The 27,708-nt window shown below is 46.7% G+C and overlaps 2 protein-coding genes across 5 annotated transcripts in view; both read right to left on the bottom strand.

Annotated features, from left to right (window-relative positions):
• Positions 1-20,623, bottom strand: part of wnk4a (WNK lysine deficient protein kinase 4a) — a 28,337-nt gene extending 7,714 nt beyond the window's left edge. For 2 of the 4 annotated variants that reach the window (XM_028988616.1, XM_028988615.1), the window contains exons 1-12: positions 20,066-20,623; positions 10,483-10,655; positions 10,183-10,403; positions 9,936-10,093; positions 7,985-8,073; positions 7,697-7,916; positions 5,885-6,314; positions 5,213-5,367; positions 5,047-5,120; positions 3,700-3,835; positions 3,295-3,411; positions 2,683-2,856 (exon numbers count right to left, since the gene is read on the bottom strand). In XM_028988616.1, the coding sequence (XP_028844449.1) occupies positions 2,683-2,856; positions 3,295-3,411; positions 3,700-3,835; positions 5,047-5,120; positions 5,213-5,367; positions 5,885-6,314; positions 7,697-7,916; positions 7,985-8,073; positions 9,936-10,093; positions 10,183-10,403; positions 10,483-10,655; positions 20,066-20,509 (2,391 nt within the window). In that variant the 5' untranslated portion in view covers positions 20,510-20,623. Of the gene's footprint in view, positions 1-2,682; positions 2,857-3,294; positions 3,412-3,699; positions 3,836-5,046; positions 5,121-5,212; positions 5,368-5,884; positions 6,315-7,696; positions 7,917-7,984; positions 8,074-9,935; positions 10,094-10,182; positions 10,404-10,482; positions 10,656-12,278; positions 12,433-12,794; positions 12,921-20,065 lie in introns of those variants that run through there. The other 2 variants (XM_028988617.1, XM_028988618.1) reach the window with 2 other exon arrangements.
• A 2,179-nt stretch (positions 20,624-22,802) lies between these two features.
• vps25 (vacuolar protein sorting 25 homolog) lies at positions 22,803-26,371 on the bottom strand. The gene is made up of 7 exons (XM_028989272.1): positions 26,359-26,371; positions 26,102-26,255; positions 25,143-25,288; positions 25,010-25,063; positions 24,322-24,410; positions 23,572-23,647; positions 22,803-23,421 (listed from the first exon to the last, which is right to left on the bottom strand). The coding sequence occupies exons 1-7, from the start codon at positions 26,369-26,371 to the stop codon at positions 23,309-23,311; spliced, it is 645 nt and encodes a 214-aa protein (XP_028845105.1). The 3' UTR covers positions 22,803-23,308.
• Between the last annotated feature and the right edge of the window lie 1,337 nt (positions 26,372-27,708).

The raw sequence follows: 27,708 nt of genomic DNA on the forward strand, positions 1-27,708 counted from the left end.
CTCTGTTCCCCAGACACAATGACGGAGAACCTGCCCTCTGCTTGGTAAGAACATACCCTGACTTCTTCGTTCACACTTCCTGTGGATGTGTACTAGTAACCTTCTGTACTGCTGACATCAGGGCTGTCCTCCCTTTCACCAGGAGGATTCAACTTCTGGACATGCAGCTCCGAGCTACGTTCTCATGGAGGTTTATTAAGAGTTCTACTGATTTCTTTTAGGGAAAGTTGGAAAAAAGACCCATGGACGGGTTAAAAAACAGGAGTTAAAACAGATACCAACGATAAATGTCCATTCGAATTAAATTACTGAAGTGTTAAACCTCAAATATTTACAACAGGCTCATCTCCTTTGAAAAGAAAAGACCCTTGACATGCCTGACTTGTAACAGAATGACATTAATTATGTCTATTAAAATGATCATAGGCAAACCATTATACAACAGGAAAAGTTACACCAAACGGTTCTGCCTGTTCGATCACTGTTGAGGCATTATCTACAACCTGCCAGATAAACTCTCTGACACTTGGAAACATTCGGGGTGGGAACTGAGCAAAGTATCCAGGCAACCAGAGGCAGGCATGTCAACTAGTGACCAAGTTACAAAGCAAAGGGCGGAGACTGAACTGCTTTATATTTTAACTGAGTGGCTTCCCTGCAGATATTGTCCAGGCGGCTTTAAATCCTGCCAGGAGTGATCTGACATCAGTCAGCTCAGCATAATAAAGAAAGACAGTCTTTGCCTCTTCAAGGTCAGACATAATATTACTGTCAGGGGGGGTGTCTCTTTAAAGTTTTTGCACATTTGTAATGGTTTGTAATCATTTGTAATGCACATTTGCTAATGTTTCGCTTTAACTCGCTCCATCTCAGGGCTGTTCCTCCTCCCAATCCCTCCTTGTAATGGATCTTAAAAACGGGGGCACATGTGATATAATTTAGTTCTAGGAAATGGTAAACACCAAAATGTTTAAGGTGGGTGGTTTAGCGTTTTCACTGGTACTGTAGGTGTGTAGATGCTGTGAAGAGGACGAAAAAAAAAAAAAAAACCCTGGACAGCCAGAGAGATGCACTATTCTGATCTGGGTAGGTGGATGGATCACTGCTTGTGCTGATATGCTCTCAATCTGCGAATCCATGGATCCAGTAATTCCTTTCGGGGACGGGAAAGCCATACTCCCTGCCGCAACCACTTGAAAAACCAACAAATATTCCTCTCTCATTCTCGGCCTCCAAACATCGTCCGTATAAACAATTATGGGAGTGGACTTTGTGGTAACTGGTGTGGACTAAAACAAACGTGCTAATGAAACATTTAGCCCTAAAAGCAGCCCGCGGTGCACCCCTCAAACATGGAGGGTGACAATGTCATGAGGCGACAAGGAGACACCCAACACTGAAAGTACATCACGAACGTTGTAACGGTGTCATGTTTCCACCTGCCAGACACTGAAAGGCATTTCATATTGTGTGCTGTGACAGGGTAATAGCCCACAATTATGCTGAGGCCACAAAGAGCCCCGCCTTCACCAGATAACATTCACACACTACAGACATCCTGAGGCAGGTAAAGATGGGGCGAGGGGAGGAGTGCACATATTAACCAGCCAGGCTCTACAAGTCCGACAGTTTATTAAACAGTCAACATGGTTAGCAGTGAACGGTAGTAAACTGTTGGTCGTGTACAGTAAGCTTGGTTATTAGTCAACGTATATGGCTAGAAGTGAACAGTCGTGGTAAATACTGTTACTACTGAATCTTAGTGAATGGTAAACATCGCTTGTAGTGAACGGCAATCACTGGTATAAGTGCAGGATAGTGAACCGTAAACGCAGTTAATAGTAAACGGTAGTGAACTGTAAACATGGTAGCGTAGTAGCGAATGGTGAGCACGGCTAGTAGCAAACAATTCGCATGGCTAGAAGTTAACAGTAGTGAACCGTAAACACGGTTAGATACCCGCCAGTCATTGCTGCTGCCTGCGTTTGAGGTAATGACCCCTATCCACCCACAAAGTGAAGGTAGCTCAGCAAATGAGTCTTGTGTCAGAAACGTGCGTTTTATGTGTTTGTCGGTCAGGATGGCGCCCGGGGGGTTTACACCCCAAGGAGCACGGCATGCTGAGAGGAGCACGCTGAATGATCTCTTTATTTACGCTCGGCTTAGTGCAGATGTTCTTGGTTGTGCTGCTGCGGTGATGAGTACTTTGGTCATGATTAACAGTCTCGTAAAGACGCTCAGAAAGAAACACACACACACACACAGCCGTAACACAGATTTAGGGGTTTTGGAGATTTAAAGCTGGCCTCAGACCAGAGATCCTAGAGGGGATTTGGAAGTTTGACACTTTAACGACCCTTCAGTTCTCCTTTACCTCCGAGACTAAATTGTCTGGTTGGACTGGACTGCAGCTGATATGAAATCATCAATCTGATGCTGAATATATCATTTTCTACTAAAACAAGGTTACTGGCCTGATGTTTCTCCCAGAAAAGCTGTAAACTGCAACTCTGTAAACAGCTTTTCAAGATTTCAGGGTTAGGGTTCAAATCTAAAAAACCTGCACCGTCCGTCCAGGGTTTTAGTGGTTCTGTACTGTTCAGAGCTCATCTGAGAGGAGTACAGTGGTTATGATTGATGAGTTATTATGAATATTTACAGGTGGAAAAGGATTGAGCTCACCTGGGAGTTTGACAGGGTTCCGGTTCCACCCAGGTAAGGTGGTCGTGTTGGTCCATAGGTGGCCTGATGACCTACTTGATCTTTTCCCATGAGAGACTCAGCCCGTTTGATGATGTCACACATGCGGTGAATGAAGCCCTCTTTCTCAGATGGTAGGATGAACTCGTTGCGCACCTTGTGAAAAAAAACAAAAAAAAACATAATATAGCAAATCTAATAAGTGAGAGTGCAATGGTTGAGAAATTGTAAGACAACACTCATTTGGCACATTTAGCAAAATGCTGGTGTGAAATTAAGATGCAGAAACAAAAAACGTGATCATGAATTAAATTAATGACATTTAAAGGGTACAAAATGTTTCAACAATATGACAATTAAAACTGCTAGAATTATTTTATATCTGATGAACATATTGGTACTCCAGGTTGGTAATCACTGATGATGTCAGAAGTGGAAAATTCTGTGATCAGCATTTAGCACCGAGACAATTGACTGAACTAATTACTGAACACTGGGGAGGGATCCATGTTCCTTTAGATTAAGATTCACTACCCAGTGGTTTATTGAGGTAGAAGAATGTGAGACAGACAGGAATGGGAAATGAGGACTGACCATGACAGCTGCTATGTCTTCTGGGTTGTCTCCATCCAGGTCAAACTTAAAGGTGACCATCTTATCGTTGTGAGTTTGCAGCTGACACTCGACCACACGATCCACCTTGTCAGACAGCTGCAGACAAATGGAGGATGTGTCAACACAAGCGCTTTGTCTTTTTTTCCTTATGCATGATGATTGTGTTAATAAAATGAACGCATTAATGTGTGTGTGTTTGTGTGTAATAAATGTTCTGCTTCATGTGTTTATTTGGGTTTCCATTCCACTGAATGTAAATTCATTCAGTTCCAGATGAAACACAGCTGATGCTGAACCGATACATACTCATTCACACACACACACACACACACACACACACACACACACACACACACACACACACACACACAACTAATTTCTTACCCCAGTGATACGCAGTCTGGACCGCGCCCTCCTCCGAAACAGTTTAACCGAAGTTCGTCTTGCCGCTGATTTGTTGGCTCTTTCTGATTGGCCTTCGTATCCATCACTCAAGCCTGATGTTACATCTGAGGCATAACTGTAATAAACAACCAGATGAATATGACAAATCAACTAAAATGGAAGCTACACTACAGGACACACTGACGAATAACTTACACAGCAACGGATTGCATTTCCAGCTAACTGGTTGTAGCTACTAGCAAGCTACCTACAGTGCATGCAGAAAGTATTTACAGCGCATCACTTTGTCCACATTCTGTTTTGTTGCAACCTTATTGCAAAATGGATTAAATAATTTTTTTCCACAGAATTCGACACACAACTCCCCATAATGGCAAATTTATTAAAAAAATCAATTCTTGGTGGTTGAAATAACGTAGGCGAGTAAGTTAACAAAAGCCACTGAACTGATATGAGACCAGCCCCGTTCAACCCCGCTCTCAAGGTCTCGCAACGTACAGAACAATGCGCAAAAACTGCATCGATAGCTCTGGGCGGAGTCCGTTTACAGTCCTTCACAGATAATATTCTCAGCCCCCAGTGGAGATTTCTTGCATTAGCGTAAGAAATCGAGGTGTATCCAGCACCTCACCACTCAGGACGGAGAATAAAACATGGGTGCCGTGCAGCAGCTCGGACACAAGGCGTGTTTAACAGACAGCCTTCTCTCGGCTCCAGTGCGGAGGAACATCAGCGGCACTTTTTTTTTTTTTTTTTTTTACCACACTGGCCACCGAACAGCGGGCATCAGCAGGCCCTCCTCCCCTGAGGCCCGCAAACGTTTACGGCCTGCTGCTTGGCGCGTCTGGCCTGTGATTTTAAAGCCCTCTCTGCTTTGTGAACTAGATGCTCTCATGAGGAGAGCGCTCATTAGCAGTGTTAGCTCATTAGCTTCGCTCACCGAGAGAGAACTTCAAAACGGCTTGCTAACCTGAGCCAATTCAACAGCAATATTTGTAAGTGGAAGAAATAATTGCACTCATTTTTATCCTTTATCATTTGTAAACGTTTGTGATGCAACTGCAAGAGAACATTGAAGCCAGATGACACCCTCCTAATTCACACAAACACACACCCACACACACGCACCCCTGCGAAGAACAAAGTCATTCCACCAGCAAATGTCCCAGAGGGATAAACACTCCTCAGATTGGTCAGAACTGAAGTCAAACACATCCTCAGAGCCAATAAACAACAGCCGTGCTGATGAGTTCATCATGGTTTCTGTCTGGTAGGGCAACATGTGGAGGACAGGGGCAGCTGCTTTAAATCTTAAGATGTTTGTACCTGTCTACAGGTGAGGAGAAGCCACTGGCCAACCCCGAGGAACCACATTCCGGGTTACTGGACACAGCGATGCTCTGAAAAAGCATGAAATTGTCTCAATTGCTTGAAATCAGATTCTTTACAAATATCAGATTCTTTTAAAAATATGACATCCCATCGCACTTACTGATGGGAAGCGCAGGGCTGGCATAGGTGGGGTGGAGACTGGAGTGGGCGGGGCCGAGGAGGCGGCTGGGGTCTGTGGGGTTGGGGGTCTGCCATCACTGTTGGAAAACACATGCATCCTGGAAGGACCAAAACCTTCATCCGTTTCACAGTCAGCTGGTGAGGAGAAGTCAGTAGCAGTTAGTACATGAACACCTACCTTACTGGGCACCAATACGAACCAAAAAAAAAAATCACTGTTTATCTAAGCTGCAAGCAATTTTGTTAACGCAACAAAAAAACCTGTCAAATGTTGATCAAATATTGATTTACCCAAAGGGTTTTTCTGCAGAATGTAATTAGTTTCATTACCGACTGAAACCTTTGCACAGCACTGTACATCTCTAAACAGTTCTACGCATGGTCTGAAGCAAAACATGTATTGTGTGTACACAACAGCCTTCAGTCAGAACACTTGATCTCAGAGTATAAAAACCAGTGTGTATGTGAGCAGAAATTCGTTTTTTTTTTTTGTCTGACAGTTGATGCAGACAGAATCATGGCTAACATTAATGGCTGCTGCTTTTCAGATCTTTTCAGAAACACACGCACCCACACACCCTGAAAAACACACACAGATACAGACACGCCTGGTGTGTGGGTGCATGTGATGCTGGTGGCGATGGAGGCTCACAGTTGGTGGAGGAGCAGCTGGCGTTGTGAATGCGGAAGTGCTGGTCGGCTTCAGTCTCTTCCGGTTCAGGCAGGAAACTCCCATTTATCCCAGAATCCTCTAGTGTATGAAGGGGGCAGGGGGTGGTGTCTGCTGAACCGATGAAAGGCGAGACGATGGGGTCCACGGGACCAAGAACAGGAGAGAAGTTAGAGTCTGGAAAGATGGGAGTGGGCGGGGTTTCAGAGGGTGACTGGGCGGGGCTTTGGAGAGGCGGCTTGGTGGAGAAAGTTTCGGGTTCTTCTTCAATGCATTCATCTTCCTTTCTCTTCCTCATCTCCTGAGCCTGGCGACGCTGTTTCTCACGCTGCCTTTTGACGGCTGTGATGCGGTCACGCATCGCCTTGGCAACCAGCTTGTAGTCGGCCTCACAGACAAATCCCAGAACCACCTGCAGGAGGGGGGGGGAGGAGAGGAAGTTTCTAACTCTACAACAACAGCAGCCAAATCCACATCTCCTGAACCCCCGACAAATTTGTTTGTGATGAAAAATGGAATGAAACGGAGAGAAAGGAGTGATTGTGAAAGTCCGTCTCATTAAAATCGACATTGACCTGTCCCCAGAGGACAAGGGACAGCATGTTTGGGAAATCCAGCGCTGGCAGCGCTTGTAACCGAAGACGTTACCACCTCCTTGTCCCGTGTCTGGCTATCGAGTTACCATAGCGATAACTGACGGCTCCTGCCTTGTGTACTTCACTATTCGTCCAGCAAGAACCTCAGGCTAAAAAGTTCTGTAGTGTGGCTATTCACAAATACTGGTCTGCTTGTGCGTCCCCAATAAATTCTTAACACGCTAGTTATTCGCCTCGCAGCAAATTCTGAAATCTTTTGCATGGCCTTCAAGCTGGTTACTTGAAAATCTGGAAACCAGATGAGACTTTCCAGACACCCGGACAACAACGTTCTTTACATGAACTCATAAAACAGCAATTACACATTGTAAATGTTCTACAAAGCGGTCACAATCTTGACCAAGTTCATATGGAGAAAGTAAAATATGAGTTACATTTTTAAGCTGCTCTGATTATGAAGATCATATGGTTGATCTAATAGCTCTGGATTGTGTGACACAAACGACACCTACAGACTAACAACACAAAAATGATGGAGCAGAATTGTTCATTATGCAAGAAAACAAGTGTTTGGGTTAAATCACAGTTCTTACTATACTCATAAATCCTACTTTTTTTATGCATAATATTATAAGCCACTGGGGCAGTTTTGCCCTAGCTGTTAAGGAAGTGGCCCCATAATCAGAAGGTTGCTGGTTAGAATCCCGAGTCGTCCCCACACACTGCTCCCCGGGCGCCTGTCATGGCTGCCCACTAGGGGGGATGGTTGAATGTGACAACTAATCACTTTCACTTCACTATTTTCAAAAATGCATTCAATATGTAAAAAAATAAAAATTTAAACAAAAAAAATTCAATCCATGTGACATAATTTATTTAATTTGGGCACATTCAGCGCAAGTGGCCAGGACTTGACATTTTGTATTTATTAGGATTATTATGGTCAATAGATGAATTCTAAAAACTACATCTGGCTAAATGATACAAGTGTGAGAAAGAGGCTGAGGTTGTACTGATGGCACCATGTCCCTTCACTTAGCACCATTGAACCGAATTGTCTTTACTAATACTGAATAATTAGTCGGGTTTATTTCCAGTTAAGTGGCTATGATGTCATGAGCGAGAAACAATGATTGGGTGGTGCTCCTGTGCTCCCTGCACGACAGACACGCCCATCCATGTCGCTGTGGTAACTCACCATCTCCTGGGCCACTTCTTCCGGCACATCCTTGTAAAGCTCGAACAGAAACTCGATGGCATTGTTGTCCTTGTACTTCCCATGGAGCTTCTTGGTGTCGTCCATGCGCAGCCACAGTTTCAGGCTGGACTTCTGCATGTCGTCCTCCTCCGCCAGCTCCACATGCACGCCAGTGTTCTCCTGGAAGAAGGCATGTTCCAGCAGGTCCTGGATGGTGTATCTGTGTCGAAAAAGACTGTTGCTCACATCACTGCTTCACACACCAAACACAAGTCACACCACAGTCACCTTTCATCCTTGTTCATGCGGATGCAGCCCTCAATGATCTCCTTCAGCTCTGGAACCTTCACTTTGTAGAAGCTGTCTGGCTTTATACCCTGCACACAAAATTTCTGTTTCATTTCATATTCCAACATCTCAGCACAGAAAGCAGAACACTGTTTCAATCCCGGAGCTACGCCCACTTTACATCCTGGTAGGAGGAGGTGGATGAGGGACAGAGTGCTTCCTGTGCTGATAAGCGACAGAAGCTCAAGCTGCACACGAACAACTCCAGTAACTCCACAACAGAACTATGAATGAAGATTGTCCTTCACACGACATTCTGCCTACGAACCAGAAGACCACAAAGTCCCCGGTTCAAACCCCACTTATTACCATTGTGTCCCTGAGCAGGACACTTAACCCTGAGGGTCCCCAGGGGGGACTGTCCATGTAACTACTGATTGTAAGGCACTCTGGATAAGATTGTCTGATAAATGCCATTATAACAGTCATGCAACAGTTCCCCCACATGGGAACAGGTGAGAAAGATTCAGAAGGAATCTGTGGATTCACCATCAACCCTGACAGAAATTACAGTAAAAGGTTTTATATGCGACTAATGTTTTAAAAGTCACACTGAAGCTATTGTATTAAAGAACTGAACGGTTTCATTCAGCTCCTTCCCGCCGGCGCCTTTCACCTCACAAAACGCCCTGTCTGTGTTCCATCATCCCTGGAGAGACGTCATTTTACAAACACTGAGGTGTGCGGTCACACATAACGCCCCTCTAACGTCCCCAGGCCCAGAGCTGCAGCACCTCGGTCACTTGCATCTGAAATGAGATTTCAGCTCTGTGACAGTAGAGCCTCCGTTTCTCCTGGACAAGATTCTTCTATCACACTCACACACACGTCTGGCCACCCCAAATCAGACCTGGAATTCTAATCTTCGGTTCCATTCATGAAGAATGACATTCTTCTGAAGGTCGAGTGGAGATACAATCACTTCCTGTCAAGTGAGTCAATATTAATGGACATTTTTCAAAGCTGCATTGTGATTTTGACTAAGCTGACAGGCAGATTTGGATCCAGCTGCTGCTAAAAGGTCAAGATGTTTGAAAGTTGGTCGCATGAAAGGAGAACTGCGATATGGCGATGAACCGATACATTGATATGTACTGGGGAGGGGCGTGTCTCTACAGTTTTTGTTGGGGGGGCAGGCAGGGTCATAGAGTATATAACATGTTGGGGGTAGGGTATTGATAGTGAAGATTGCGGGATTGGGGGGTGGCGGTTTGCAAAGGTCAAACGTGAGCAGGGGGCGACCACCACCAGTTTCCTACGCCATTTTATAATGAGCTTGAATATGCGCGTGGAAGATGACGTGACAAATGTTTAATCACCCAGACGAAAAACCCGGCCAGACACGTTCTGGGCAAAGAGAAGATCTGGTCGCCATAGCTTAGCGGTGCTATGCAAACCCTACACAACTTACTTATCAACTTAAAGTCAACATATGCAAATCATTAAACACTAAATACTGCAAACAACTGTTTACTCGGCCCAAGAGGCCTCAGATGTTGAAACGCTACTCTAATTCAGCAATCAGATCAAATCACAAGGGCTGGTTGCTGGGCATGATTGTGACTTGATATGTTGTGGTGTCGGAAGGTCAGACGGACGCACTGATTAACGTGTAGAATTTCGTGTACCTGCCGCCACACCAGGATTTACAGGGACTGACCTTGGACCCCAAGGAATGGGTTCTGCTACTTTCTTCCCGTTCTGCAAAAAGTCTTAACAGATGTGAGCGCAAAGCCCCGAACGGCTCCCTGGAGGAAAGGGACCGTGGCGCCAGTGGCCCAAATTACACTGAAAGTCCGCGTTCTTATTTTACCGTCTGATGGGAAGCCCCCGCTGTGCCCTGAGTGTAAGCAGATGGGTCTTTAGGGAAGCAGGAGGAGATGCCACTTACGCTGGTGACCTTGCGGTAGATCTGGGCAGCGTTCTGGCACTCGGAGTACGGGTACTCCGAGGTGGTCATCTCCAGGATGCACATGCCGAACGCGTAGACGTCAACCGCCTCGTCGTACTTCTCCTCATACATCTCTGGCGCCATGAACTCCGGAGTTCCTGCAGGAGACAGTTCGCCATGGGGCTGTAGAAGGCCGCGGCGCGATCACAAGCTTTCACACAGCCGTACAACCAGATGTGAGACAAACCGATGACGCTCTTGGCGAAGGACGCGCTCTTCAGCGTGGCGAGGCCGAGGTCGCCGATCTTGACGGAGCCGGTGGGGCCGGTGATGAAGATGTTGTCGCACTTGAGGTCGCGGTGGATGATTGGAGGGGCGCGCGTGTGCAGGAAGTGCAGGCCCTTCAGGATCTGGCGGCTCCAGCGCTGCAGCAGCTTCAGCTTCATCTCCTTGAAGCGCTTCAGGTACCTGAACCAGGAAGCAGGGGGAGGAATTACGACAGAAATCACGGTGTGGTGAGGTGGATCAAAACTGTCTCTTCGCCCACGTTTTCAGGGTTCCTGAGGTCATGAGCTCGGTCACCATGAGGATGCATTTGTGCCCTTTGACTGAGGACTTCCAGGAGTCGTAGAAGCGCACGATGTTGGGGTGCTGGAGACCTTTCAGCATCTCCACCTCCTCACTGAACCGCTGGCGGTCCATCTTAGTCAGCTTCCGCGTCTGAAAAAGAAGAGAGAGTTACATGCATCCATGCTCCGTTCTAACATCTATCGAGGTGGTTGGTGGCTTTTCTGCCTTCATTTACCACCTGTTAGCTGGAACAGCCCGCTGCCCGGCCAAAAGTAGAGCTGTGTGTGTGTGTGTGTGTGTGTGATTCTCACTTACATAATCATTTTCCACATCAGATGCCTAAAAGCTGTGGCTTTCCGATAACTGGGGGCAGCGAACCTGCGTTTGGTAATTGTGGGTAAAAAGGCATTTGTGTGTTTGCAAGTCAACCTGAATGCCTCGATTTTTGTGCAGAGTGGAACGTGATCCACACACACACACACACACACACACACACACACACCAGAACATGGTGGAAAACTCCTCAGAGACCTCAGTTTAGCACCATGAATCCTGCATTCAACAAGTTCTGGGAAAAGGCTGTGTGTGTGTGTGTGTGTGTGTGTGTGTGTGTGCGTGCGTGGCATGTGCCAGTCTGCACGTTTACAACCAGCTACACTGCAGCTTCACTTAAATAAAGGCTGAGAGGTCGTACCCCCTCAGGATGCCCTGTGCCCAGTCCTCTTAAAACAAACACACACACACACACACACACACACACACACACACACACACACACACACACACACACACACACACACACACACTTTCCTCCTCCTGTAGACAGCAGGATACTAAACCATAAACTGCAGGTAGCTGGCACAGACACACACAAAAATACAAAAACTTTCCAGATAAACACTGATGTAGTTCCCATCACACCTTAAATAACCAGTCAAGCTCATTGTATCATATACTCATACTGTATATGATATATTTTTTACTGCATATTTACTGCAGGGTGGTAGTAGCCTAGCTGGTAACACACTCACCTATGAACCAGAAGACCCAGGTTCAAATCCCACTTACTACCATTGTGTCCATTGTGCAAGTTGCTCAAGGGGGGGGACTGTCCCTGTAACTACTGATTGTTAGTCGCTCTGGATAAAGGCGTCTGATAAATGAGGGAGAAAGGAGGAGGGAGAATATAAAAGCACACAACTGAGTACCATTGCAAAGAAAAAACAAAGTAGATCCTGTCTTGTGTTGCACTTTAATCAGATTTTGCCGGTTGGACATTTTTAGCTAAACTCCTCCCAGTTACAAAGTTTATGATGCTCCCAACAAGTAAACACTCCAGAGTGCAGCATCTACACTGTGTGTATTGCAGGTTTAAAGTGTGTGTCGGGGTGTGTATTGCAGGTGAGGTTGTGTTTCTCTTGGTTTTTCACTCTTGCGAATCTTGACTTTTTTTTTTTGGATGTTAGTGCTTCATCAGCTGTGCAAGCAAAGAGTGGTTGCGGACAGTTGTAGCTGCATGCGCACACACACACACACACACACACACAGAGTTTCAGTGGGAAGACTTTTCTTGAACTGTGTTCAGTCGTTCTAGAATGACAAATATTTAAACACAGATATGTGGTGATGTTAGTTGTGAATTTAGACCACCATGTGCAGATCCTTTAAGCTACAAGGTTATTTTCTCCAGCACACGCCACAAATTTGAACACCTTGAACTCATGATCCTCAAACCATTCCTGAACAAACGGACCACTTGTGGTCTGTACCCACCAACCCCACACAAGAGCTGATGTGTTGGAGATGCTCTGACCCGGTCCTCCTGCTTCCATCACATCTACTGTCCACCTGCTGCCTCATTAGTCCTCCCACGTACCTAGACCATCAGTGGTTTGGGCAGATGTAAATATCTAAATTCGAAGTTCATCTAGAGGTGATATGGACAAGCAGAGTTGGGAGAAAAATATAAATAAACAGCCGCTGCTCATCAATCAGCCCCTCCTGATGTTCCACCACAGCTATCTTCAGACAGATGGAGAAGGCTGAAAAGTATTCACTTTAATCAAAAGAAGAAAAAAAAAAAAAAAGTAACTTGAGCTAAAAGTGCCCCACTGCTGCACAGGGGGGTGTGATGGAGATGTTTGGACCGAGCTGCTGATGACAGCTGCTTTATAAATAGGAGGAGGAGGTTTTATTCTTAGCTCCTATGTTGAAAGTAACGGGCGGAGTCAGGGAGAGTTCAGCATGGGGGATGGAATAAGCACATTTGGAATAAGCTTATATAAGCACCTTTGATTGTTAAAATTGCTGCTCGGATATTCACTCCTGAGGTGCTGAGGTGCTCCTCCAGGTCCCCGTGTCACCCGAGGCTGGACTGCAGGAATTAGGACTGAAGTTTGAGAGGACAAGTGCTGGTTAAACATTAGAGGACCTTGAGACGCGGGCAGGCACTTCACGGAATATTAAAGCAGATAACAGTCACAATTCTGTAATGAAGTGTTCCATTACAGCAGGGATGGACTAACGGGTAAGGAAACGGACCCGTTATCAGAAGGTTGCTGGTTTCATTGCCCAACCGCCAAGGTGCCACCGAGCAAAGCACGCTGCTCCCCGGGCGCCTGTCGTGGCTGCCCACTGCTCACCAAGGGTGATGGTTAAAAGCAGAGGACACATTTTGTTGTGTCACCATGTGCTGTGCTGTGTGCCACTCTTTCTGGATCATCGTCCTGCAGCAAACTGACTTCACTAGAGTATTCTACTGATGATATGGGGCTAGGTAGACTCATCCACCTGCCTTTAAATTATGGTTGGACGATATTGACCGATATTCTGATGCTCAGATTATTAACATATATAAAAACATGCCCAATAGCGTTAACAAGACTAATAGAAAATTACAAGAACACACACACTTATTCATATTTTAGAAGGTGTGAAATGTAAATCAGGTTACTTGCGTACTATAATTTACAAAATTCAACACCATTTTTCTGTCAAGTTTGCACCATAGTGGGCATAACCAAACCAACACCACACAACTGATGTTACATTGTCTGCAATGACAATTTAGTCCAAGTCGTGTCCAGCTGTTTGGAATTTCACTTTGTTTATTTACCCTTGTTGTCTAGTTGCCATCCGTCCATGGTGACATTTGAACCCAGCTTCACCCCCAAGTGACGTACTCCACCATTTCCACTTAGATAAACAGGGAGAACCAGGCACTCAGACATGTGAAATGCACAAGTGGGCGGGGCTCGTCAGTCTCCAGGCCAGACACGTAGCAGAGATTCGAATGCTTTCAGAATGGCATCATCGCTCCTCAGTACAGCGGTGCTACGGTTTAGCGTTTCGATTATTTACGTTACAATTTAACTGCTGATGCGTTGGGACTGGTGCGGAATTCATGCTCAGTGAAGCTAAAGGAACTCTGTAAAGCACAAATCACACAGCCAGGGGCCGTAACGGGGGTAAACGCTGCCGCAGAGGGCCCAGGGGATCTCATCTGGGGCCAGGGGGCACAGCAAGGCCATTCAACGTCCCCCCTCCACTTTAACAGCAGGTCCTGAAGAACCTGAGAGCGTCCACAGGAAGTGAGGAGGACAAGCGTCTCCCTGTCTTCCAGGTATGTGGTGCATCACCTCCTTTTGATCGCATCCAGCAGATGCTGAACGACAGGAGATTCATTCACCTGATCACAACCAAACTCCACCACCATCTTCATGTGATCAGATCTTCAGGATCCGCCAGGAGCCAAGGAACCAACACAGAACGGGCACATTTACCAGTCTGAGGGCACTTGCATAAAATTGGCAAAACTAAGGACACAATGCACAGAACAGGAATCAACAGGAAGACAGTTGGTCTCCATACGGCAAGAGTCCTGCCCTGCAGAAAGTGATTAGTGCTCAGAGGTGGCTTCCTGAATGATGGCAGATGTTTGATCGTCCTGCTTTAATCCCCCATTCCATCCCTGAAGCAGCAGGTTAACGTTTGAGAGGAGAAGAGCAGCATGTGGTCCTGCTCCAGCCCAGATACACACAGATGCCGACAGGAAGTGGGGACAGCGAGGACACCGAGGACCACAGTGGGATCCGGGAAAAAAAACACAGAGATGCATCTACTTTCTGCACTCTACATTCAGAAAGCTAGTATACAAATTATATTAATATTAAAAGATTGTTCGTTCCATAACTGTTTCATGTTTTCAATCCATAAATCATCGGAATGCTGCAGACCTGGATAATTTAACTGATCCTGTTCTCCGGACTCACCTGAGATTTCAATAAACCTCTTTTCAGAAGTGGGACATTTCGTCAATCCCTTTTTGATTGATTGCATGTAAAATCCTTATTATTTGGATCTCGTGTTCATGATCCATAAACCAGAAGATATTTCAATTAACATGTAACGAGCAATGAGTAAAGTTTTCCCACAATTCTGCACTCCAGTGCTGGAACCCCGGTGTCCCGGCCGGGGGGGACAGTAGCGTGTGAAGGATCAGTACAGGAGGCGTATCTGCATGTTCCTCCAGTGACAGGCTGACGAAAGGACGTCCCGACGTCCAGATTCCTGGAATGCCTGGCAAATTGGATTTGGCCCCGGTGTTGGACCTGTCCCCTGCAGCTGACGGCACAGATACGGCCGCTGCGTCCTACAGAGTCTTTATCAGCCGAAGACAGCTGCAGCAGCCACCGCCGTGCCCCGCCCTGGCCGGCCGGTGGGATAACACACGACACGGCTTTGCCTGAATGATTCATGAGCGGCACTCGATACGGTAAACGCAACCAGATTCAGCTAAACGCATCCAACCGGAGGAGAGAGTGACGCAGACACTCTACGGTGATTTCTTCACCGCAACCAAACAAGTCCCCCGTTGTACTGTCTTTCGTGGTTTCCAGAGGAGCCACTCCCCTTTCAGGGGGAGCTCGGGGTGAGGGACTCGTTGCTGCGGAGAGTATACATTGACCCCAGCCCTGGTCCATGCATGTCGGATTGTGCCGAGCGCGGTTCTCCTGCAGGCGACGCCCCGAGCGCCGACACAAAGGGAAGGAGGAAAATTATCCGATAATTGCGGGATCTACTCATACCGGGATTCTATCCACATTTTCACTCCAACCGTCCATCGCCTGATCACCTGACGGCCGTGGGACAGAGCCACGCCCACATCGACCTAATCGTGCAAGCAAAATGTCACAAGGCCGTAAAGTTTAGACGACGGTGCACGTTACAGGCAGGACGTCGTCTGGCTTTATCGTGCAAGTTGGCCTCTTGATGCTGTAATGACGACTCAGTTGGAGTGGAAAAGTGGGTGAAATCTGCTATGACCTACATGTTCTAAACTAAAACAGGCGGCGGGCAAATCCTCCCTCCCGGCCAGGGGGCCAGAACGGAGATGAACAGAAGCCTGTTGACTGGAAACGCTGAAAACCTGGTGATTATCCAGCCACATCGCCACAACGCTCTCCATTCCCTCATCCTCCTCCTCCAGCAAACAATGGAGCACATTCACGTTCGCGTCTGTGCGTTATTAGGGGCCGTGAATCACGCCGCTCTGATAGAAACGTGAGGGAACGTGGAGTCCAGAACCCGAGTTCTCTGGAAACTACAAGCTGCTCGTCTGCATGAAAAAGTTCAGGACGCGGACATCCGGAACGTACATGCGACCAGTTTAATACGGAACATGGTCCACGCTGCAGATTAAAACGACACGCGTTCACTCTTATGTTCCATTACATGTGCATCCTTACTGCCAGAGAACTTCAACAAACAAATCTGTTTGCATTTTGGCATTTTTTTTTTTATACCAGCCTTATTACTGTTTTATTCTATTTTCTTTATTTCTTTTTACTATTCAGAGCACATAGTGGTCAAATAAAAACCTTGAACTTGAAAAAAAAAAGGAAAGAAAAGAAAAGAAAAGAAAAATTGACTTATGGAACACTTATCCTGCATACTTATTCAGACCCATGGCCATTATATAAACCCCTCCCCTTGCCCCGCCCTGTACCCCACGCTCTCCCCTACGTGACGGGTGAGGTCGCCACTGACATGAAGCGCGTGTCCAGGAGGAACCTGCTGATATGACGTGGGGTTTCGTTGGCAGTAAAACACAGACAGAACTGGACCTTCTAGCACCATCTAACACATGAAGTAACCAGTAAAACTGCAAAAATGGCCCTCAGATAACACATTTGAGCGTGAGGCCCGAAAACGAGGGTTGAGTGTAGGTCCTACAGAACGTTCCTCTGCTTTCATCTGATAAACGGCAGCACCCTCCCCGGCCCCCCGGGGACCGTTAAGTGCCGCCGTGGACGTCAACAGTACAAGATGTCCCACATGAGAGCAGGGGTCGCGTCCGATAATGATAGCAGCGGGCCACGCCCCGTCCTCCTCCCGCCATGTGGTAACCACTGGCACGAGCGACGCCCCCTCGCTGGTGCAGATTCAGAACAATAACAGCCATCAATCATGGCTGCTTAACTGCTGAACATTCCTTTCATATGGAGTAAACAGCGCTGTTTACTTCGGAAGAACAACATCCAGTCACGTTCACCACGTGCCTGATGGGAAACCGGAACACTGAGCGAAATTCGGGCGGAATCGATTTCGAGCGCCGCGGTGGGGCTGGACGACAAAGACGCGTCTGAAGATGGACTCCGTTCAGGTGTCCCACTATCTGAGGTTAATGAAAGCCATGCAAGTGCAGCCACGCCTACACGCAGAATGAAAATGGCTTTTTGGGGGTTTGCTACAATTCAAAACATGTATCATGAAACCACACGTTGACCTACATTAGACAGAACCAACATGGGTATTTACGAGAACATTAAGCGTGAAGAACTGGCAGAATTTGATGGAGAGATTAGCTGGGCTGATTGGAAATCCCCACACACGGAGCAGGAATATGGTTCCGCAGGGAACGTGGAAAGCTGTGATGCTGGGGTTCCAAACGACGCCGTAAAAGAAAACAGCTCACGTTCAGAAACAGCGTGCAGCTACAGGAGGCCTTCTTCTCCTCCCATCTGCTTCACTTCTTAACCCTTAAAACCAAATGGTCCAAAACAATGGCAACTGCGCAGGAAAAAGGAACCAAAGTGAATGTTCTAGTGTCCCAATCGTGGTCCTGGAGGACCATCTGCAACGTTGAGGTGAAACCTGGTTTTAGAGACCTGTTTGGTCTGCAGAAATGGACTCATCATGATCTCCTGACTATGCAGACCTGGTCGTCCTTCAACATGCTGGGGGCCTAGCGGGCAAGGAAACGGTCCCCTAACCGGAAGGTTGCCCGTTTGAATCCTGCCAAGGTGCCACTGAGCAAAGCACCGTGCCCACACACTGCTCCCCGGGCGCCTGTCATGGCTGCCCACTGCTCACCACGGGTGATGGTTAAAAGCAGAGGACACATTTCACCATGTCACCGCGTGCTGTGCTGCAGCGTCTCACAATGACAATCACTTCACTTTCACTTATGTCCCTGTGAGGGACTGAATGGGGTTCAGGACTGGTGATGAAGTAGGAAAAAAAGCACACACACATTTGGTCAGGAAAAGAAAAAAAATTTTGACTATTCAACGTTTGGCACGTAGGATACGAAGTTGTCCCTCTGAAGTGGTTCAGATGGTTCCCCGTGTAGTCAGAGGTCTCTATGTGTTACGTAGTCTCCTCCCCCTGCAGCAGCAACACAAGCATACCGGCCCGAGGGCAGGACATGTGAGGCGGGGCTAGGACAGGAAGGCGGGGTCAGGGTGTTGCTCACTTATCGCTCACCCTGAGGCACACCTACGTCATCGTCCCTTCTCCTGAGGCTCCATAACGCTGTGGGTTTTGAGAGCAGGGACTATAAATCAAATCAAGCTTTCATTCTCCCGACCACAGAACACACACACACACACATTTTTCTGCTTGCCAGCTGCTGCTACTACTGCGTTAATAATTAAAAGATGCATCCATTCACGTCCTGTCATGTTCTCCTCAACTCTCCTCTACCGAAACATGAAGACAGGAGCTGGACAATAAAATGGACATATGGTTCATAATCATTTCATCCCAGAGGGCACATCGGATCACAACACTTCCCACTAAAACCACTAAATATTCAAAAACATGTCCCTGTTAAAGTTCTGCAGGAGCCACCTGTTCTCCCATTTCTCAGTTAAGCTGCTGAGATCCGGGTCAGAGGTTTCTGAAGCCAGCGGGACGAGGGAATCGGAATGTCCCCTTTATTCAGGGCATCTGGACCAGCAGCTGGCAGCGGATGGTCCTTCACGGTCCTGGACGCGGCGAGGGCCAGACTGACTGCTCAGAGGGACTCAGGGGTCACCGTGCTGAGGACGCGTTCTGTCCCGGTTTACTCTCTTTACCTTCATGCCCGCTCTACATCACCACTCCATGAGATGACCAGGACGGGTGGAGAACCTTCTCCGCTATCTGGTTGAGAGATGCCAGTAGTGTGAAATGCTGTCTAGTGTGTTATTTCAGATCAGGTGGGTGTGTGCAAGTATATTTACTCTGAGTGAAAGTGTGTGTGTGTGTGTGTGTGTGTGTGTGTATGCTTACAACAGAGCTCCTGAACAGAGCTGCATCCTGAATCCTGTTAGACTGGATTAGAGTTCCTGCTGATGCGAAGGCCTCATCTCCACCGTGAGCCAACAGGAACCAGAGAACCTCCACTCTCGAAGCCCCACCTGCCTACCTAGAGCCGGCCAATCATCATGTAAATGAGAGCCCCGCCTCCCCACACCCCTCCATACGGACAGGAGGTGTGAGACCAAAAACTAATCGCCAGTAAGACCTTCACTCTCTGACTAAACACCTTCTGATCTGCCTCAGGCCTCAAACAGCGAAATATCAAATGTGTCCAGATCTTCACTGCTGCACTTTGTCACAGGTTCATTACAACGGGAACGTTCTTCCTCCATGTTGAGAGTAGAACAGGAGCCACCGGTACAGGTACATAAACCAACACTCCACTGCTGACCTTGCCGGAACCTTCACCTGGAGGAGAAACCAAGACTCTGCAGAAACACGGAGGGCAAAGCTGGTAAGGACTGGGCGTCCCATCACTCGTCCCCTCACGCGTCCCCTGCAGCCTGGGGTTCACAGGGTTTCACAGTGACAAGTGGAACAAGTTACTTTCCAGACGGAGCAGGATGGTCCGAGCAGTTCTCACACCACCACACCACACCTTCCACAACGGGTGGAGGCAGAGAACAGCGGACCAGGCTGGAGACAAGTCAAATCACCGCTCAGGACAGCTCGACTCTGAGCGTGCGTGTGTGTGGAACATTCAGGTGTTCAGATACCTGGGTGTGGTAGAAGAACCACACCCTGATCCTCCAGCTCCGGTGGCCAGTGTGACGAGGACAGCAGTCACAGCCCCACACACACACGTCTAGTTGCCCCAGTAAAGGACAGATTTCAACGTGTAATAACCAACGGACCAATCAGCACACAGCAAGAACTTCGGTGGCATTCAAGTACACGCAGACAGACAGACGCGCAACCAGTGCACGTTTAGTACAGTACCATGCGTGATGACGTACGCACGTAGTGCTCCTCACCTGCAGCTCGCACCACGCCACCTCCACCGTGGTCTCCGTGTCCAGGCCTTTATACACAGTCTTGAAGGCGCCGCGGCCGAGCTCGATGTTGAACTTGAGGAACCTGCCGTCGGGCGACGTGGCCACGGCTCGGGTCTCCACGTCCTCCTTCTCCTCCAGCTCCAGGCGGCTCTCCAGCCTGCGGCGCGGCGCGGACGCGCTCCTGCCCGCCTCGGCGTCCGAGTCCGAGCTGTGCTCCGGGGGTCCGGGGCTGGTCCCGGCGGGGCTGGCCGCGCTGCTGTCCGGGCTGGAGTCGGTCTTACTCCCCGCGGACCACGACAGCGAGAAGACCTGCGGCTCCAGGTCCACGCTGATCTTGTGCAGGACGTACGAGTTCCTGCGGGCGCTGAGGGACGCGTCCAGGTCCACAGGTAACGCGGGAAACGCGCAGCCCGCGTGCGACATGGCGGCGTCGCGCGTTACTCTCCACACGCCCGCAACATTCCCGGCAGGGCAGCAGGAGTTCGGTAAAAAAGTGCGCGTCGCGACGGGCGACCTCGAGTCTCCTGAAATCAACACGCGGAGCGGAGCGAGAGACTCGCGCACACGGGACTCGGCCCCGCCCCCCCCGCGCCGAGGCCCCGCCCGGCCACGCCCCCTGCACCTGAACGCGGCGCCCATCCAGCCAGCGTTAAAAAAAATACCATGATATATTCTGACAAATTGTGAACGCATAATCTACTTGGCCTAGTGGGTAACACACTCGCCTATGAACCAGAAGACCCAGGTTCAAATCCCACTTACTACCATTGTGTCCCTGAGCAAGACCCTTAACCCTGAGTTGCTCCAGAGGGGGACTGTCCCTGTAACTACTGATTGTAAGTCGCTCTGGATAAGGGCGTGTGATAAATACTGTAAATGTAAATGAATTTGGCCATATCAGCATAAGCAGAAATCAGAAAGTGAATATCAGGTCTACACACCAGAGGTCTCGGATTTAAATCAAACAAAGTAAAATCAAACCAATAACATAAAAATAAAACCCAACACACAGGTCCTGCAAAATGAACGGGTTTAAGGACACTGTTTATGCATGGCAGGCTTATAATTTAGAATTTGCTCCTCCATTTGTTCCATGATCCTCAACATTCGCTGTGGGGCTGAAGGATTGAGCCGATTTGCATTTGAACAGATGACTATTAATCACTCACCCAAAGTCTGCTGCTGTCCAGTTGGAAAGGATGCCCCAGTGAGGGCAGATTTAACATGACAGGGACAGAAATTTTATTCTGTTCAAATGGAACTGAATTTAGATCCCCTTATGTTCATCTGACAGACACTTTCATACCCAACATTCAAGCATCAGCATTGTGAAATATAGAGTGCTGTTTGTTTCAAAATATGAGAACTTTAGATAAGGAGGTGCTCTCTGCACACACGGGACAGAGGTGACCTAGTGGACTCATGACACACCCCTCACTAAGGACACATTTAGTTCACTTTGTTAAGACACATGCCTATGAACCAGAAGACCATAAAGTTCCAGGTTCAAGCCCCACTTATTACCATTGTGTCCCTAAGCAAGACGCTTAACCCTGAGTGTCTCCAGGGGTGGACTGTCCCTGTCACCACTGATTGTAAGTCGCTCTGGAAAAGGGCGTCTGGTAACAAAAAATATTATTATCCCAATCTATTAATGAATCGAGTTCAATGCTTATGTGGCTGGGATGTTACGGGAAAAAAGATTGTATGTATGTTATGTGAACTCCAACAAAACTTACTGTGGTCATTTTAAGCTACGGGGTACCTGTGTTTTCTGTGTAATTGTGGGCTTGAACTAAAATTTTGGCTCCGCGTTGCCTGTGTGGTCAGGGTTATATTGATGGTGCATCCTTCAGCTTTATGCGCGTTTATGTGCAGTTGCCTCAGTGTGTTCTCCATATTATCTGTTGTATATAGGCGTATCAAAGTTATAGATGGTTGTAATTATTGTTATTATGCTCCGTAATATAAGTTCTGAAAAAAAGAGGAACAAACTTTATTCTCTGCCACAAACATTTTTCAGTTTTACCGTCATTTGATGTCGCGGTTGGGCTCACCTGTACATAATTGTACTATTGAATTACTGTTGGAATTCATGTGGTGGGTTATTTTATGTGTTTTATTTCACGAGTTGTGTCGCTAGGCGGTTGCCTCAGTGTGCTTCGGGAGCAGAGGGGATGAGGAACCACTGACGACCCTGCTGTGTTCCCACAGAAATAAAACCTCCCGATTGACACCCAGCTGATATGCATGGGTGATTGAAAGCTGGTGTGCATCTGTTGCACTTAGAGCTGAGAGAACATACGAGTGTAAATGAACATTTGCCAAAAGCAACTATATTTTTATTAAACTTTGTGTTGATTTCATAAATAAATAAATTTAATTGCTTTAAATGCAGTATACATATAGAACAACATTTTATGTTATTTTCCTACATTTAATAAAAAAAATGTAATAGTCCCAAACATGCTTCTGGGCACAAACCTATTCTGTGTGTACTGTGAAGAGTCTTTTGCTTTTTGTTTAATTACTCTGAAAGGATAATTTTTATCCTTTTGCCAGTAGAGCCAATCCAGGGCTTTCATAAGACATTCTTCAGCCAGAACTGCACCCCACTGAAAGTCAATGGGATGGAGCAAGCAGCGCATACCAGATCTGTGTTTGCATGAGCCGACGTGTACAGGATTTGGTAAAAATAACACAACAGACAACACGATGAGAGATTGCAAACATGAGCAGAGAAACGAAAAGTCTCTCCCATTTATTTTGTACAGACTGGTAGAAAAGGTGGTCAGGACCAAGACGTGTATAAACACAACGTACAGTATGCTACAGGAGGCTCAGCACTCTTCTCCTCCATGAATCATGGCCAGGGAGGATTTAGCACGACTCTTATTTCTGGACACTGACGATGTCGTTTGGATTTGTGGTTGGTACGGGAAGCTCTGAGAACTAGTCTTCTAGTGGATTGCTGCACTGAAAAGGGCAGGAATAAAACGTGGACGATTTCAGACACAGACCTTTTCACAGGGTTTCAGACAAACTCAGACATTGTACCTTTTCCTGAAAACCACAAGTATTCAGCAAGAAATGATGCCAGGAGGGGCCAGGTGATGGAGCAACCCCATCTAGATATGCCACAGAGTGCAGCTGCTTTCTTTTTTAGCCCCACCAGAAGAACCCAGAATCGTGAAACACAAGGTTGTGTTCCACCAGCTCCAATTAGAAGAACTTCACACCCTTCCCATCATCCAAGGAGATGACCTCAGCTTTTCCCTCTGACTGCAGGGCCTGCAGAGCGCGGAGAAGCATCCACTCCTCCAAACCGTGGAATTCTGGGAAATCAATCAGGAACATTGCAGCATTAGTGAACCGTTCTGAGATAAGTCATTGTAAAACTTGAAAAGAAATATTACTTTGTCATAGTTTTTAACTGATCTGAGACATAACAGAACAAGCAGACTCGTCCAAGAGCAGCTCCATACCTTCGCTTTCTGTATCTTCTCCACTGGACAGCTCGTACAGGGTAAATACGGAGTTCACCATGCCGTTTTTAGAGACCTGAGAGGGTTTGGACAGGCCAATCATCACCAGTAATAAGGAGTTTTGCATCTATACTACCAGTCAAAAAATCTGGACACATCACTCTGTGGCGGTTATAGAGACTAAGATCGAGCCATTCTGAAGATTCCAATGCAGGAAACATAGTTACTATTTGTTGAATCTGGAGAAAGTTAGATGAATCTGTTTTTTTCCTCTTTTTACCTTCATGGCTGCTTTGTTCACTATTGTCATAATCAAAAGCTGCTTCATGACATGCTCATTAACATGAGTGAATGATCAGAAAGTTTTCAGCATAAACCTTCAGGACTGTTGGTAACAGAGTATGAAATGTTGCCATCACGTGCATTATTTCCTATACCTGTATCTTTGGCTTAGTTCCATAATGTAAAAAAAATGCAGGATGCGTCAGAAAGTAGGTGTGTCCAGACTTTTGACTGGTTGTATATGAAGCTCCTATTAGAAAAATTCAGTATAAACCTTGTATCATGTTGTCTTATCTGCTTATCATCTTTACAAAAAGCCAGGGTGTATATTTTTAACAATATTTAGACAATATGCAATATATAACATTTAAATGCACAATAAAATGTCCAAATAAATAAATAAATAAATATTGAGATTAGCAATGTGAACCATGCCTCATGGAATTATGAAAAATGTGCAACACATACCCACTGGTATATGAGTTTGCCCCATTCCTCTGGTCGTCGCCACATGATGAGGCAGCGGGTTTTATTTTTGTCCATCCATTCCAAGTTCCCTGTGGTTCAAAAACAGTCAATGTAAATAGAACCTAAACTATAATTGGTCCCCAAAACTCTGACAGCATGATTTGGGGCTTATAAATTTAAAATATATACATAAAACACGTTCTTGAACATACACATCTTTTCTGATGATGATCATGAAAGCCCTTTCATGCTGTTGCAAATCACCATATCACTAGTCTATTTGCGACTTTCACTCATCTGCACACCTCCACTCTACCTGTTACACATATTTTATGTTAAAGACATAAAAGTGTAATATTTGGTTATGTTTTCAATATTTGCATATTGGTCTTCATTGTATACTCGCAACATTTGCAATACTGTGGTCTGTAGCAGTCGCTAAAAGCCTTTCACTGCATATCATACTGTGTATGACTATGTATGTGACAAATAAAATTTGTCACAAGTACCAGCGAAAAATTCGACCAGATAGGTCAGACAGATAGGGGATATTTTATTAACAGCAAAGGGATATTTAAGTTGGAAATAGAATATGTGAGCCAGAAATATGCCTCAAGTTGTCCCCAATGTAAACACTGTTCCCATTTTTGTTCTAATTACCCATAAAGTATTTTTATTACTTGTCTACCTTTTTTCCTCAGCTCCTCAAAGATGACTTGGATGGCTTCCACCGAGAGTTTTCCTGGGAATGTGGTCAAGACTAAAAATCGTTCATATTTAAAATGAACTCTTGTGCACCCAGCACAGGGAAGCAAGGATACGGCTGATCTTCTTGTTGTTGAACAGCGCACTCTCCTGCGCCTCGAGAACGTCCAAGGTGTAGAGCTTCCTGTGGCGGCAGTAGGACAGCGCGAGCGAGCACCAGGCCGCCAGCTGCTTCTGTCGGGTGTCAACATTGGGCTGTAACCTGTAAACAGTCACGCAGGCCGACTGTCACAATGACACCATTAAAAATCTGGTTGAAAACGAAGCACGGGGGTCAGTCCTGCAGCCTCCAGACCATAATGTGTACACAGAACAAGCATTCATCTACAGGGAAATGTTGCAAAAGATGAAGGTAAAAAAAAATAAAAAAATCAGAAGGTTGCCGGTTCGAATCCCGATCCGCAAAGGTCCCACTGAGCAAAGCACCGTCCCCACACACTGCTCCCCGGGCGCTTGTTTTGGTTGATGGTTAAAAGCAGAGGACACATTTCATTGTGTCACTATGTGCTGTGTATCACTTCACTTTTTTATGTGACACAGCACAGCACAGCACAGCACAGCACAGCACTCGGTGAAACGCGTCCTCTGCCTTTAACCATCACCTTTGGTGAGCAGTGGGCATTTTTGATAAACGTTTTTAGTCCATGATCGGGCAAACCCTCGAGAGAGTTTGTGCGTTTTAAACGGAGCTTTAAGTTTAAACTCCGGCTCGTATAATAATTAGCATATGACTGGTGGGACGGGAGCGTAAATAAAGAGCAGCTGTAGAGTAAATTACACCCACGCCGCATTTTTGTCACTCTGACGCACGTATGCATGTAAAATAAGAAAAAATAAGCTCCGTCACGAATTATTATTATTATTATTATAATTATTATTCCGGCGACGTTGAAGCGCTTCCGTAGCCTAGGCGGCTAACCGCGGTCCCTGGACGCGCCCCTCAGCACCGGAACCAGGACCGAAACGCGGCCTCGCCGGAGCCACGGAGCCGCATCTTTTTGTGGGTTCTACTCACGTGAAAAATGGGGGGAAGTTGTACTGCCAGGGCCACTCAAAACTCTGCATGGCAAGACACGACTCGGGGGCAACATCCACTCTTCTTCGCCGTCTGCGTCGTGCCGCACGGCACGGGTAACAAGGCAGAGCGCAGCGCCATCTGGCGGCCGGGGCTGTACACGTCGACCCCCGTTCTAGTTAAAACTAAAGGCCCCGCTTTTCTCGAACGACAAACTCATTATTATCTATTTATGTGGCGTCACGTTTGCGGTTTACCCGCAATGACCATGAGATGTATATATTCATGTCTATATTCATGTCTAGTCTATCGTGTCATTGGTGCTAGTAGCCTAGTGGGTAACACACTCGCCTATGAAGACCCAGGTTCAAACCCCACTTACTACAATTTACATTTACAGCATTTATCAGAGCGACTTACAATCATGTAGTTACAGGGACAGTCCCCCTGGAGCAACTTAGGGTTAAGTGTCTTGCTCAGGGACACAATGGTAGTACGTGGGATTCGAACCCGGGTCTTCTGGTTCATAGGCGAGTGTGTTACCCACTAGGCTACTACCACCCTACCTACTCCAGGCGACAGTCCCCCTGGAGCAATTTAGGGTTAAGTGTCTAGCCGAAGTCAGCAGCATGACACGGCCATTTTTTTTTACTTTTAATGCTTACACCACACAATGTAGACGGTGCCTAACCTACAATAAACTGTGTTTAACCCCCCATGTAACACACATCTCAGCAGGTAACATTGAACTATTTACAACCAACCCGCTCATTTCCTTTCCTTTCTTAGTTTAGCAGGTAGCCGAAGTCCACAGTACGACGCGGCCATTTTTTTTACTTTTACTGCTTACACCACGCAATGTAGACGGTGCCTAACCTACAATAAACTGTGTTTAACCCCCCCATGTAACACACATCTCAGCAAGTAACATTCAACTATTTACATCCAACCCGCTCATTTCCTTTCTTAGTTTAGCAGGCGAAGGTTGATAAGCAACACAGTTCCCACTAAAAGTGAATGTAAATATTAACACCGTAAGGCATTTTTTATGTTTATGTCTTCATGTCTTGTGTGCATTTGGTGCTGGTCTGGCCTGTCTGACACATTTTAAAAGTCAACTTAGCCCCTGAGCTTAAAAATTTGCCAGCCCCTAATTTAACTGATTGGCAATTCAGGATTTGGACACCTTCCGGTTTCGAGTCTGCTTCCTTACCCACTAGGCCACCATGGTGGAAAACTGTAGATTTCTATGCTCTTCTTGTTCCCACTTTTGTAATGATTTATTTAGTTAGTAAATGATTCTCTGTCTGCTGTGATTGTTGGTCTAATACAGTGGGGGGCAAAAGGTATTTGGCAGCCACAGATTGTGCTAATTGTCTCAATTAAAAAGATGAGAAAGCTCTGTAGGTACACTCGGAGGTACACTTCACACACACACCTATGGAGGACCTGGAGGAAACCAACATGTGGAGAGTCTGCAGGGATTCAAACTCACAACCTTGGAAGTGTGAGGCCACGCCACTCCACCCAGCCAATATCAATCAAGTAAAAAAATTATATTAAATGTCAGTTCACCTGATATATGAATATAAATCTAAGGGATCATA

Source organism: Denticeps clupeoides, chromosome 8 (assembly GCF_900700375.1).
Source record: "Denticeps clupeoides chromosome 8, fDenClu1.1, whole genome shotgun sequence".
NCBI lineage: Eukaryota > Metazoa > Chordata > Actinopteri > Clupeiformes > Denticipitidae > Denticeps > Denticeps clupeoides.